Genomic DNA, 18394 nt, shown 5'->3' on the forward strand with positions numbered 1-18394 from the left:
GATGAAGGGGATTGCCTTCATGGACAACAGAAAACTGGTGAGAATGAAGGTCACTGCCCGGGACAAGGGACTTACCGCTTTGTGGGTTCTTCAAAACTAGCATAAAAGTAGCAACATGTGTATCACTGCGATGACGGCCACAACGAGGACTTACTGAATGTGGGGGTTATGCTGGAGGCCAAACATGGGGATAGTTATGTAAGTGACAAAACTTTGGACTGCACTATGGTTCAATAAAAACACTTTCCCTGGGTTAACAGTCCGGTACCAATCACAAATCACTGTAGACATGCGAGACCGCAGCCCAAAAATGGACAAAAGCCAACAAATTATAAGGCTGTTCTTCATGACTGGAGCTGTGATCATTGGGCCTGCAACTATTAATATCAAAGGAAATCAACCAGTAGGCAAAAATAAAAAAACACTACAGATACTCACCTACGCTTCTCTTCATTTTGATCCCAGTGCTTCTAACGACGGGATCACCTAGAAGAGAAACTTATAGTTAGCAGGCCGGAGCATAGGGACAAGATGTCCGGCACTCTGGGCTGCTAATAATGCACGCCTCCTGCGTGATAGATGCCTCCCTCGCCAATGTTGGAGATGACATCAAGTGGGGGGTTCATAATTAGCAGCCCAGAGTCCTCATCCCCGCGCTCCAGCCTGCTAATGATAAGCATCTTTTCCAGGTGATCCCAGCGTGTCAAGATTAGCAGATAAGAGCTGGGATCAAGATGCAGAGGAGCGCAGGTGAGCATCTGTAGGGTTTTTAAAATTTTCCTACTGGTTCCCGTCTACTGTTGTGTCGGGGGAGGAGGGTTGGCGGCTAGTCTGCTACCTTACTGCTGGACCATCAATGTACTATTGTGTGCGATGTCTGTATATAGTGGAAATATGCCCCGTCCACAGAATGATTCATACTTACATACAATCTGTATGGGTCCATTCTTGTTAGACTTGTTGGGGTATTGTTGGGAAAGGACGTAGGGGGTGGGACCAGTTATACTCTGGGGGGATAGCGAGTGGATTTTGAGTCGATGGATGATTGTGGCTGGTATGTGTTTCTAGAATGATTCTAAGTAGATTGCTATGAATGGGTCAGTAGATCGTTGGAATATGAGGACAGGTCTGTTGATCCAGAAGTGCAGTATATATGTCTATTGTTCAAAATCAGGTCTCTCTCAATCTGGTAGGTTGTCACAATTGTATATTCTACATATCGTACACCAATCATATTGTATCATACTTCTTCATGATATAGGAATTCAACCAATGATAAATGTCTGTAGTGCGGATCGTCTCTTATGCTGTGGTCCTGCCCTAAATTTTGGTCTGGGGTCCCTGACTTCCTGGATGAGGTGTACCTAGAGATACACCACTCTGTGCATTGGGTTGTGTGGAGGAGGTGCAGCTGAATACGTGCGGTAAACTGGCTGCGGGTCGTCTTCTGTAGGTGGTGAGGAAGACAAGTGCGAGTCGCTGGATCCAACCTGTGTCACCAACTAAGGCGTCTTCTACACTCGCGTTGCAGATCACATCAGAGTCTGATCAGGGGGCGATCAGGGTTTGGTCAGTGACTGACATTTTCGACCAGAGATCAATCAGTTTTCAGTCAGAGTTTGTTCAGTGTCTCAGTTTTTCATGCGCGTTTTCAATGCATTTTCAATGCGTTTTTCATGTGAAGATAACGCACGTGATAAGGACTCAGGACTGAGCTCTGTCTTTTCTATGGCAATGGAGGCGGGAAAAACGCATTGCACTTGCCTGTGTCTCGCAGTTCGATGCGTATTTGATGCGTCTCCATAGACTTGTATGGTGCGTTTTTCACACGCGTGACTTGCAAAAGTAGAACATGCGGAGATTTAAACGTGCGTTAAAAAAATTGTGCATGTGTGCGGGAAAAAAAATGCAAGTCTGAAAAATCCCATTGATTACAATGCGTCAGAGTGCAATGCAAGTTCTGCACATTAAAAGCACGAGCAGAACACACGCATGAAAAACCAAGTGTGGAAGAGGTCCAAGTCAGAGTTCCTTGCTTAACTCCTTAAAGACTTGGCCCTTTTTCCGTTTTAATTTTTCACAGCTCTCTGGAGGTTACTATAGCCCCAGGCTGCAATGATCAGCTGTAAGGTGTCTGTAATGAAGCTTTATTCATAATCCTTGGTCCCATTACAGCAAAAAATTTTTGAAAATCCAATTGTCACTGGGACAAAAAATTTTTTGTCTGGATCTACAATTATAAAATATAGTTTCAACTTACATACAAATTCAACTTAAGAACAAAACTATGGACCCCATCGTCAATAACCCGGGGAACTGCCTGTTTTGAGCGCTGGGGCATTGATGCTATATCTAAAACTGTCTGGGATCTGCAGACAAGACTCGTTTTAGGATTAGATGAATATAACACGCTACTATAGGCCAGAACAGGGGGGAGGGGGGAATAGCTCTGAGCGGGGGCTATGTTTGTGTTATATACAGAGCAATATGATTTTTTTTTAAAAACACCCATCTATTGCACATGGAAGCAGTAAAAAAAAATCATATAAATAAAAAAAATACACAAGGTGAAGAAAGTCTAAAGTCAAGCCCGATCTGCAGAAGGTCAAAATCCATTTCATAAATTCCATAGGTGAACGAAACTCCGATGCTTGTCGCCTGGAAAGGCTTTGAAATAAAGTGTTACACAATTGTGAAATATGGGATGAGCGAAATGTAACTTATCTGATTAAAAGTTGAAGGGTTGAAGGAAATTATCACAATCCTTCATGATAAGCTAGGGGTATGTATGTACTCAGATCCAGGCTCCGGGACTGTGGGAATCTTTTAAAATAATAATGAGTCTTAAGGGCTCTGGGGGGCATTATTAGAGCCCTTCCATGCAGTTACAGTGTACAGGAGAACTTTTCACTCCCACTCTGTGAGGGGAAGTGGTGAGGGAGCAGAAGGGAAGGGAGACAGTGTAACAGCCTGTGAAGCTGCAGCATGAAGGGGCTCTGGTAACATCACCAGAGCCTTCAGGGTCATTAGTACAATTATTACAGTGGATTTTATAAGGTCGGAGGCCATGGATAACAAATATAAGCAGATTAGCACTGTCGCGGTGCCTGGATCTATGGGTAAGTGTCCCTGGTTCATTACAATCACAATGGATCACATGTGATTTGTTTCTTAGAGTGAGATACTGCTGAGGTGTCTATATCAGGTCTTCTCAGATGAAGTTGCTCTGCTTGTATTTTTGTGCAGTGTCCATTCTCACTTACCTCTCCGTTCAGATGATAAACCCTGGAGGAGCAGTTATGGGATGTCTCCACTGTATCCGTGCGTTTCATCTTCTCTACGTGAGCTCATTGGTTTTTCCAATGACACGGATACATTCTAGCTGTCGGGGGGACTGTGGGGTCTCATGTCTGCCGTGTCCATTGCACTGCGGGAGGAAAGGCTTTATCTTAGCATAAGCAATGCAGCTGGACACACACGAAACGCTCCATTATTACTGCACCGGAGGACGGCCCCGGCATCTCCCGCCTGATGAGATGAGATTCTCATCTTTACAATGACACCTTAAGTGTGTATCTAGCAGCTATAGACCCCAAAACACCTCATATACCCCTGCCTGAGGGGGCTGGGGATTTAATTTAAAACCTGCTGACAGGTTCCCTTTAGAGAGGTTCTCCAGGGACAAGTTATGCCCCATCCACAGGACAGGTTCAGTGATGGGACCCCCACGGACCACGATAACAGGGCGCGTTGTACCCGAGATGAACAGAGCAGTCATTAGTGCATGCGCTGGCTGCTCTATACATCTCTATTGCACTGGATGAGCCATCTTGGTTATAGAGATGAATACAGCAGCAGGGAGAATCTATCTGTTCATCTTGGGTACAACAAACTCTTTTCCCATGATCTGTGGGGTCCCATCACTGAGACCCCCACCGATCAGCAAGTACGCTGCTGTCCTGTGGATAGGGTCCAACTTGTTGTCACTGGAAAACCCCTTTAAGCTAAAAAAAAAAATTATATATAAACAAAAATGTATACACACATCTCTATATACACCCTGCATGTATATATACACACACACACACATCCTGCATGTATATACACACACACCTATATATACACACATCCTGCATGTATATACACACACACCTATCTTTCCATCCACCCTGCATGTATATACACACACACACCTATATATACACCCTGCATGTATACACACACACACACACCTATATATACACCCTGCATGTATATATACACACACACACACCTATATATACACCCTGCATGTATACACACACCTATATATACACCCTGCATGTATATATACACACACACCTATATATACACATCCTGCATGTATACACACACACACACCTATATATACACATCCTGCATGTATACACACACACACACACACCTATATATACACATCCTGCATGTATACACACACACCTATATATACACATCCTGCATGTATACACACACACACACACCTATATATACACATCCTGCATGTATACACACACACCTATATATACACATCCTGCATGTATACACACACACACACACCTATATATACACATCCTGCATGTATACACACACACCTATATATACACATCCTGCATGTATACACACACACCTATATATACACATCCTGCATGTATACACACACACCTATATATACACATCCTGCATGTATACACACACACCTATATATACACATCCTGCATGTATACACACACACCTATATATACACATCCTGCATGTATACACACACCTATATATACACATCCTGCATGTATACACACACACCTATATATACACATCCTGCATGTATACACACACACACACCTATATATACACATCCAGCATGTATACACACACACACACACCTATATATACACATCCTGCATGTATACACAAACCTATATATACACCCTGCATGTATACACACACCTATCTATCCATCCATCCTGCATGTATACACACACACACATACATACCTATATATGCACCCTGCATGTATACACACACACCTATATATACACATCCTGCATGTATACACACACACACACACCTATATATACACATCCTGCATGTATACACACACACACCCCTATATATACACATCCTGCATGTATACACACACCTATATATACACCCTGCATGTATACACACACCTATATATACACCCTGCATGTATACACACACCTATCTATCCATCCATCCTGCATGTATATACACACACACACCTATCTATACACCCTGCATGTATACACACACCTATCTATCCATCCATCCTGCATGTATACACACACACCTATATATGCACCCTGCATGTATACACACACCTATATATACACCCTGCATGTATACACACACACACCTATATATACACATCCTGCATGTATACACACACACACCTATATATACACATCCTGCATGTATACACACACATCCTGCATGTATACACACACACACACACACCTATATATACACATCCTGCATGTATACACACACACCTATATATACACATCCTGCATGTATACACACACACACACACCTATATATACACATCCTGCATGTATACACACACACACACACACACCTATATATACACACCCCTATCTATCCATCCATCCTGCATGTATATACACACACACACCTATCTATACACCCTGCATGTATACACACACCTATCTATCCATCCATCCTGCATGTATACACACACACACACACATACCTATATATGCACCCTGCATGTATACACACACCTATATATACACCCTGCATGTATACACACACACACCTATATATACACCCTGCATGTATACACACACACACACACCTATATATACACATCCTGCATGTATACACACACATCCTGCATGTATACACACACACACACACACACCTATATATACACATCCTGCATGTATACACACACACCTATATATACACATCCTGCATGTATACACACACACACACACACCTATATATACACATCCTGCATGTATACACACACACACACACACACACACACCTATATATACACATCCTGTATGTATACACACACACACACCTATATATACACATCCTGCATGTATACACACACACACACCTATATATACACATCCTGCATGTATACACACACACACACACACACACACACACCTATATATACACATCCTGCATGTATACACACACACACACACCTATATATACACATCCTGCATGTATACACACACACACACACCTATATATACACATCCTGCATGTATACACACACACACACACACCTATATATACACATCCTGCATGTATACACACACACCTATATATACACATCCTGCATGTATACACACACACACACACACACCTATATATACACATCCTGCATGTATACACACACACACACCTATATATACACATCCTGCATGTATACACACACACCTATATATACACATCCTGCATGTATACACACACACACACACACACCTATATATACACATCCTGCATGTATACACACACACACCTATATATACACATCCTGCATGTATACACACACACACCTATATATACACATCCTGCATGTATACACACACACACACCTATATATACACATCCTGCATGTATACACACACACACACCTATATATACACATCCTGCATGTATACACACACACACACACCTATATATACACATCCTGCATGTATACACACACACACACACACACCTATATATACACATCCTGCATGTATACACACACACACACACACCTATATATACACATCCTGCATGTATACACACACACACACACACACACACCTATATATACACATCCTGCATGTATACACACACACACACACACACACCTATATATACACATCCTGCATGTATACACACACACACACACACACACCTATATATACACATCCTGCATGTATACACACACACACACACACACACACACACCTATATATACACATCCTGCATGTATACACACACACACACACCTATATATACACATCCTGCATGTATACACACACACACACACCTATATATACACATCCTGCATGTATACACACACACACACACACCTATATATACACATCCTGCATGTATACACACACACCTATATATACACATCCTGCATGTATACACACACACACACACACACCTATATATACACATCCTGCATGTATACACACACACACACCTATATATACACATCCTGCATGTATACACACACACCTATATATACACATCCTGCATGTATACACACACACACACACACACCTATATATACACATCCTGCATGTATACACACACACACCTATATATACACATCCTGCATGTATACACACACACACCTATATATACACATCCTGCATGTATACACACACACACACCTATATATACACATCCTGCATGTATACACACACACACACCTATATATACACATCCTGCATGTATACACACACACACACCTATATATACACATCCTGCATGTATACACACACACACACACCTATATATACACATCCTGCATGTATACACACACACACACACACACCTATATATACACATCCTGCATGTATACACACACACACACACACCTATATATACACATCCTGCATGTATACACACACACACACACACACACACCTATATATACACATCCTGCATGTATACACACACACACACACACACACCTATATATACACATCCTGCATGTATACACACACACACCTATATATACACATCCTGCATGTATACACACACACACACACCTATATATACACATCCTGCATGTATACACACACACACACACACACCTATATATACACATCCTGCATGTATACACACACACACACCTATATATACACCCTGCATGTATACACACACACACACCTATATATACACCCTGCATGTATACACACACACACCTATATATACACCCTGCATGTATACACACACACACACCTATATATACACATCCTGCATGTATACACACACACACACACACCTATATATACACATCCTGCATGTATACACACACACACACACACACACACACACCTATATATACACATCCTGCCTGTATACACACACACACACACACACACCTATATATACACATCCTGCATGTATACACACACACACACCTATATATACACATCCTGCATGTATACACACACACACACACACCTATATATACACATCCTGCATGTATACACACACACACACCTATATATACACATCCTGCATGTATACACACACACACACACACACACACCTATATATACACATCCTGCATGTATACACACACACACACCTATATATACACCCTGCATGTATACACACACACACACACACCTATATATACACCCTGCATGTATACACACACACACCTATATATACACCCTGCATGTATACACACACACACACACCTATATATACACCCTGCATGTATACACACACACACCTATATATACACCCTGCATGTATACATACACACACACACACACCTATATATACACCCTGCATGTATACACACACACACCTATATATACACATCCTGCATGTATACACACACACACACACCTATATATACACATCCTGCATGTATACACACACACACACACCTATATATACACATCCTGCATGTATACACACACACACACACCTATATATACACATCCTGCATGTATACACACACACACACACACACACCTATATATACACATCCTGCATGTATACACACACACACACACCTATATATACACATCCTGCATGTATACACACACACACACCTATATATACACATCCTGCATGTATACACACACACACACACACACCTATATATACACATCCTGCATGTATACACACACACACACACACCCCTATATATACACATCCTGCATGTATACACACACACACACCCCTATATATACACATCCTGCATGTATACACACACACACACACCTATATATACACATCCTGCATGTATACACACACACACACACACACACACACACCTATATATACACATCCTGCATGTATACATACACACACCTATATATACACATCCTGCATGTATACACACACACACCTATATATACACATCCTGCATGTATACACACACACACACCTATATATACACATCCTGCATGTATACACACACACACACCTATATATACACATCCTGCATGTATACACACACACACACCTATATATACACATCCTGCATGTATACACACACACACACCTATATATACACATCCTGCATGTATACACACACACACACCTATATATACACATCCTGCATGTATACACACACACACACACACCTATATATACACATCCTGCATGTATACACACACACACACACACCTATATATACACATCCTGCATGTATACACACACACACACACACACACCTATATATACACATCCTGCATGTATACACACACACACACACCTATATATACACATCCTGCATGTATACACACACACACACACACACACACCTATATATACACATCCTGCATGTATACACACACACACACACACACACACCTATATATACACATCCTGCATGTATACACACACACACACCTATATATACACATCCTGCATGTATACACACACACACCTATATATACACATCCTGCATGTATACACACACACACACCTATATATACACATCCTGCATGTATACACACACACACCTATATATACACATCCTGCATGTATACACACACACACACACCTATATATACACATCCTGCATGTATACACACACACACACACACACACCTATATATACACATCCTGCATGTATACACACACACACACCTATATATACACCCTGCATGTATACACACACACACACCTATATATACACCCTGCATGTATACACACACACACCTATATATACACCCTGCATGTATACACACACACACACCTATATATACACATCCTGCATGTATACACACACACACACACACCTATATATACACATCCTGCATGTATACACACACACACACACACACCTATATATACACATCCTGCCTGTATACACACACACACACACACACACCTATATATACACATCCTGCATGTATACACACACACACACCTATATATACACATCCTGCATGTATACACACACACACACACACCTATATATACACATCCTGCATGTATACACACACACACCTATATATACACATCCTGCATGTATACACACACACACACCTATATATACACATCCTGCATGTATACACACACACACACCTATATATACACATCCTGCATGTATACACACACACACACACACACCTATATATACACATCCTGCATGTATACACACACACACACCTATATATACACCCTGCATGTATACACACACACACCTATATATACACCCTGCATGTATACACACACACACACACCTATATATACACCCTGCATGTATACACACACACACCTATATATACACATCCTGCATGTATACACACACACACACACCTATATATACACATCCTGCATGTATACACACACACACACACCTATATATACACATCCTGCATGTATACACACACACACACACCTATATATACACATCCTGCATGTATACACACACACACACACCTATATATACACATCCTGCATGTATACACACACACACACACACACACCTATATATACACATCCTGCATGTATACACACACACACACACCTATATATACACATCCTGCATGTATACACACACACACACACCTATATATACACATCCTGCATGTATACACACACACACACACCTATATATACACATCCTGCATGTATACACACACACACACACACCCCTATATATACACATCCTGCATGTATACACACACACACACCCCTATATATACACATCCTGCATGTATACACACACACACACACCTATATATACACATCCTGCATGTATACACACACACACACACACACACACACACACCTATATATACACATCCTGCATGTATACATACACACACCTATATATACACATCCTGCATGTATACACACACACACCTATATATACACATCCTGCATGTATACACACACACACACCTATATATACACATCCTGCATGTATACACACACACACACCTATATATACACATCCTGCATGTATACACACACACACACCTATATATACACATCCTGCATGTATACACACACACACACCTATATATACACATCCTGCATGTATACACACACACACACACACCTATATATACACATCCTGCATGTATACACACACACACACACACCTATATATACACATCCTGCATGTATACACACACACACACACCTATATATACACATCCTGCATGTATACACACACACACACACACCTATATATACACATCCTGCATGTATACACACACACACACACACCTATATATACACATCCTGCATGTATACACACACACACACACACACACACACCTATATATACACATCCTGCATGTATACACACACACACACACCCCTATATATACACATCCTGCATGTATACACACACACACACACCTATATATACACATCCTGCATGTATACACACACACACCTATATATACACCCTGCATGTATACACACACACACCTCTATATATACACCCTGCATGTATACACACACACACACCTATATATATACACCCTGCATGTATACACACACACACACAACCTATATATACACACCCTGCATGTATACACACACCCCTATATATAAACACACCCTGCATGTATACACACCTATATATACACCCTGCATGTATACACACACCCCTATATATATATACACACCCTGCATGTATACACACACCTATATATAGACCCTGCATGTATATACACACACCTATATATATATATACACCCTGCATGTATACACACACACACCTATATATACACCCTGCATGTATATAGGTGTATATATAGGAGTCTCTCCCGGCATGCACCGCTCCTGTCAGGTAAGTCTCCTCTCTCTGTGTAGGTGTAGGCCCCGCAGGTCGCGGCTTGTATTGTACTGACAGGGTCCCGGGGCCTCCACACCCGCACATACCTGCCTGAGTGCGGCCCGGTCCCGCTCCCGGTCCCCGCCATCTCCTCCCTCCCGAAAGACGCGGAGGCGGCAGTGCGCATGCGCGAAGGACCACACAGTGAGCGCGCTGCGTACCGCTCACGGTCCTGGCGGTTACCTGGGCAACCGGGGATGCTTTATGGCCTGACGTGTAACGGCGGGAGCGGCCATTGTACCGGGAAGCGATGCGCTGCCTCCTCACCGGTCATAGCGGGATTCAAGTCACCTCCAGCAGAGAGAAACCAGAGGAGATCATGTGACATCCCCCCCCCCCAGACTAATTACCCCCTGCCCCCCCCCAGACCCACTCATCTTAGTACCCCCTGCCCCCCCCCAGACACACTCATCATCTTATTACCCCCTGCCCCCCCAGACACACTCATCATCTTATTACCCCCCCCCCAGACACACTCATCATCTTATTACCCCCCAACATACTCATCATCTTATTACCCCCCAACATACTCATCATCTTATTACCCCCCCCCAGACACACTCATCATCTTAGTACCCCCCCCAGACACACTCATCTTATTACCCCCCAACATACTCATCTTATTACCCTCCCCCAGACACTCATCATCTTATTACCCCCCCCAGACACACTCATCATCTTATTACCCCCCCAGACACTCATCATCTTATTACCCCCCCCAGACACACTCATCATCTTATTACCCCCCCCCCCAGACACACTCATCATCTTATTACCCCCCCAGACACACTCATCATCTTATTACCCCCCCCAGACACACTCATCATCTTATTACCCCCCCCCCAGACACACTCATCATCTTATTACCCCCCCAGACACTCATCATCTTATTACCCCCCCCAGACACACTCATCATCTTATTACCCCCCCCCCCAGACACACTCATCATCTTATTACCCCCCAACATACTCATCTTATTAACCTCCCCCAGACACACTCATCTTATTACCCCCCCCCCCAGACACACTCATCATCTTATTACCCCCCCCCCCCCAGACACACTCATCATCTTATTACCCCCCCAGACACACTCATCATCTTATTACCCCCCCCCCCAGACACACTCATCATCTTATTACCCCCCCCCCCCAGACACACTCATCATCTTATTAACCCCCCCCAGACACACTCATCATCTTATTACCCCCCCCCAGACACACTCATCATCTTATTACCCCCCCAGACACACTCATCATCTTATTACCCCCCCCAGACACACTCATCATCTTATTACCCCCCCCAGACACACTCATCATCTTATTACCCCCCCATACATACTCATCATCTTATTACCCCCCCCCCCAGACACACTCATCATCTTATTACCCCCCCCAGACACACTCATCATCTTATTACCCCCCCCAGACACACTCATCATCTTATTACCCCCCCCAGACACACTCATCATCTTATTACCCCCCCAGACACACTCATCATCTTATTACCCCCCCCAGACACACTCATCATCTTATTACCCCCCCAGACACACTCATCATCTTATTACCCCCCCCCAGACACACTCATCATCTTATTACCCCCCCCCAGACACACTCATCATCTTATTAACCCCCCCCAGACACACTCATCATCTTATTACCCCCCCCAGACACACTCATCATCTTATTACCCCCCCAGACACACTCATCATCTTATTACCCGCCCAGACACACTCATCATCTTATTACCCCTCCCCCAGACACACTCATCATCTTATTACCCCCCCCAGACAAACCTATCATCTTATTACCCCCCCCCCAGACACACTCATCATCTTATTACCCCCCCCCAGACACACTCATCATCTTATTACCCCCCCCAGACACACTCATCATCTTATTACCCCCCCCAGACACACTCATCATCTTATTACCCCCCCCCAGACACACTCATCATCTTATTACCCCCCCCAGACACACTCATCATCTTATTACCCCCCCCAGACACACTCATCATCTTATTACCCCCCCCAGACACACTCATCATCTTATTAACCCCCCCCCCCAGACACACTCATCATCTTATTACCCCCCCCAGACACACTCATCATCTTATTACCCCCCCCCAGACACACTCATCATCTTATTACCCCCCCAGACACACTCATCATCTTATTACCCCCCCCCAGACACACTCATCATCTTATTACCCCCCCCAGACACACTCATCATCTTATTACCCCCCCCAGACAAACCTATCATCTTATTACCCCCCCCCCAGACACACTCATCATCTTATTACCCCCCCCCAGACACACTCATCATCTTATCCCCCCCCCCAGACACACTCATCATCTTATTACCCCCCCCCCAGACACACTCATCATCTTATTACCCCCCCAGACACACTCATCATCTTATTACCCCCCCCCCAGACACACTCATCATCTTATTACCCCCCCAGACACACTCATCTTATTACCCCCCAACATACTCATCTTATTAACCTCCCCCAGACACACTCATCTTATTACCCCCCCCAGACACACTCATCATCTTATTACCCCCCCATACATACTCATCATCTTATTACCCCCCCCCAGACACACTCATCATCTTATTACCCCCCCAGACACACTCATCATCTTATTAACCCCCCCCAGACACACTCATCATCTTATTACCCCCCCCCAGACACACTCATCATCTTATTAACCCCCCCCAGACACACTCATCATCTTATTACCCCCCCCCCAGACACACTCATCATCTTATTACCCCCCCAGACACACTCATCATCTTATTACCCCCCCCAGACACACTCATCATCTTATTACCCCCCCCAGACACACTCATCATCTTATTACCCCCCCCCAGACACACTCATCATCTTATTACCCCCCCCAGACACACTCATCATCTTATTACCCCCCCCCCAGACACACTCATCATCTTATTACCCCCCAGACACACTCATCATCTTATTACCCCCCCCAGACACACTCATCATCTTATTACCCCCCCCCCCCAGACACACTCATCATCTTATTACCCCCCCAGACACACTCATCATCTTATTACCCCCCCCAGACACACTCATCATCTTATTACCCCCCAACATACTCATCTTATTAACCTCCCCCAGACACACTCATCTTATTACCCCCCCCCCCAGACACACTCATCATCTTATTACCCCCCCCAGACACACTCATCATCTTATTACCCCCCCCAGACACACTCATCATCTTATTACCCCCCCCCCGACACACTCATCATCTTATTACCCCCCCCAGACACACTCATCATCTTATTACCCCCCCAGACACACTCATCATCTTATTACCCCCCCAGACACACTCATCATCTTATTACCCCCCCCAGACACACTCATCATCTTATTACCCCCCCCAGACACACTCATCATCTTATTACCCCCCCCCAGACACACTCATCATCTTATTACCCCCCCCAGAGACACTCATCATCTTATTACCCCCCCAGAGACACTCATCATCTTATTACCCCCCCCAGACACACTCATCATCTTATTAACCCCCCCAGACACACTCATCATCTTATTACCCCCCCAGACACACTCATCATCTTATTAACCCCCCAGACACACTCATCATCTTATTACCCCCCCAGACACACTCATCATCTTATTACCCCCCCCCCAGACACACTCATCATCTTATTACCCCCCCAGACACACTCATCATCTTATTACCCCCCCCCAGACACACTCATCATCTTATTACCCCCCCCAGACACACTCATCATCTTATTACCCCCCCCAGACAAACCTATCATCTTATTACCCCCCCCCCCCCAGACACACTCATCATCTTATTACCCCCCCCAGACACACTCATCATCTTATTACCCCCCCCCCAGACACACTCATCATCTTATTACCCCCCCAGACACACTCATCATCTTATTACCCCCCCCCCCGACACACTCATCATCTTATTAACCCCCCCAGACACACTCATCATCTTATTAACCCCCCAGACACACTCATCATCTTATTACCCCCCCCAGACACACTCATCATCTTATTACCCCCCCCAGACACACTCATCATCTTATTACCCCCCCAGACACACTCATCATCTTATTACCCCCCCCCCCCGACACACTCATCATCTTATTAACCCCCCCAGACACACTCATCATCTTATTAACCCCCCCAGACACACTCATCATCTTATTAACCCCCCCAGACACACTCATCATCTTATTACTCCAGTTCTCCCAGACAAACCTATCATGTTATTACCCCACCGTAGACGCAGCGCTGCGTTCAGCTTCTGGCCAGACCATCCGTCCTGCATCTACAATCCTGTGAATAGGAACGGGCGGGCGCGGCCGGCCAGAAGCTGAAAGCAGCGATGAATCTGCGGCCATGTTTGTTTACATGGGGCACGGACCAGAGTGACAGCAGTGCGGGACACCCGGAGGGCGCGGTGAGGGAAGTACATGTTTATTTTTTTTAAGCAGCTCCTCCCGGCAACCTTTGTTTTTTGTAAAGTATCGGACAACCCCTTTAAGAGCAGTCTCCCATTATATGGAGTGGGCAGAGGAGCCTCCATGGGAGCAGGTCTGATGCATTGTGGGTAAAAGGAACTATACCAAGGTGCACTTTCTACATATCCTCTCACATTCAGTGACCTTGGACACGAAGGTCGATCCAGAATTAGTCGCTACAAAATGTCGCACTGGGTGACAGATGTTTGGGACTTCATGGGATCCTGCACTTCCTGTGCCCGTAATAAGCCTTCCGTCTGAAACCGACTGGTCTCTTGCTTCCGTTGCCGATACCCAGTCGCCGTTGGTCACACGTGGCTATGGACTTTGTCACGGACCTTCCTCTGGCAATACTGTCATCTGGGTGGTGACGGGACGGTTTTCTAAGATGTCGCATTTTGTTCCCCTTCAAGGTCTTCCGTCTGCTCCACGTCTTGCCGACTTGTTCTTTCAGCATATCTTTGGCTTCATGGTCTTCCTCAGCACATTGTGTCTGACCGTGGGGTTCAGTTTCTGTCCAAGTCCTGGCGATCCTTGTGCAATCAGTTGCAAGTGGCTTTGGACTTCTCCACTGCCTACCACCCTCAGTCAGTGGCGGGGGCCAACCAGACTCTGGGCTGCTATCTCCGCCATTTTGTCTCTGCTCGTCCGGATGATTTGTCCAGTCGCCATGGGCAGAGTTCTCCTTTAACTCTCTGGACTCTGAGCAGCCTCGCCCTTCCTCGCACTCCTTCCTCTGTCTGTTCCCTTGGATGTTCCTGTGGTGGAAGAAGCGGTGTTCTGTCTAGGAACAAACTCGCCAATCTCTACTTCAGGCATCTCCGCGAAACCAAAACCCAGGCCGACAAGAGACGGAGGAGATCCTTGACATGAAGACGGTAAGGGGGAAGCGGTTCTTGGTTCACTGGAAGGGGTTCAAGCCGGAAGAGAGGTCTTGGAAGCCAGAGGACAAAATCCTGGACCAAGATCTCCTGCAGAGATTCTACCAACCCAGAAAGAGAGGAAGGCCGAAGGGGGGGGGGGGGGAGATTATGGGTGGTCCTCCAACCCGAGTGGCGATATGGGTCGCGGGCTCACCCATGCTCCTCTGCCCCCGCAGCTCACCAGTCCCGGCTCCTGTTGGCTGTGCGCCATGCACCAGGAAGAAGGTGAACTCCGGGGACCTGAGCGAGGAAGTGACACATGCAGGATATCGGGTGCAGGATCTTAGTGACTCCCCGCACAGCGCATTATACACGGACAATGCACTTACATGCACCAGGAAGAAGAAGGTGAACTCCAGGGACCTGAGCGGGGAAGCGACACATGCAGGATATCGGACGCACGATCTTAGTGACTCCCCGCACAGAGCATTATACACGGACAATGTACTTACATGCACCAGGAAGAAGAAGGTGAACTCCAGGGACCTGAGCGGGGAAGCGACACATGCAGGATATCAGGCGCACGATCTTGGTGAATCGCGCCGGACTTCATCTTCGTCGGACAGTCAGAATCGGGGATCGCGACAGGTGAATGTTCCCCATTGTGTTAAGGTAAATCTCTCCAGAGAAGCGCAGTGTAAACGCCACCTGTGACCACGCCCTCAGGGATCCTTAGTTCTGCCATTTATCCGACCCAATAAACAACCTACTGGCTGTCCATATGTGTGAAAACGGCAAAAATTTTAAATAAAATTCCCGCTTTTTTCTCCAAATCAAAAGTTCATAAATAAATAACAATGACACAGATTCATGTGTTGACAATTCCACTCTAAGTAACCTGGGGGCGGCGGCATCACAGTTTT

The 18394-nt window shown here is 44.9% G+C and overlaps 1 protein-coding gene across 3 annotated transcripts in view; it reads right to left on the reverse strand.

Annotated features, from left to right (window-relative positions):
• Nucleotides 1-12388, reverse strand: part of LOC140106692 (uncharacterized) — a 30520-nt gene extending 18132 nt beyond the window's left edge. The window contains exons 1-2 of one of the 3 annotated variants that reach the window (XM_072131265.1): nt 12260-12388; nt 3264-3427 (exon numbers count right to left, since the gene is read on the reverse strand). In XM_072131265.1, the coding sequence (XP_071987366.1) occupies nt 3264-3332 (69 nt within the window). In that variant the 5' untranslated portion in view covers nt 3333-3427; nt 12260-12388. The other 2 variants (XM_072131264.1, XM_072131266.1) reach the window with 2 other exon arrangements.
• Nucleotides 12389-18394: the final 6006 nt, after the last annotated feature.

This window comes from Engystomops pustulosus, chromosome 11 (assembly GCF_040894005.1).
Source record: "Engystomops pustulosus chromosome 11, aEngPut4.maternal, whole genome shotgun sequence".
NCBI lineage: Eukaryota > Metazoa > Chordata > Amphibia > Anura > Leptodactylidae > Engystomops > Engystomops pustulosus.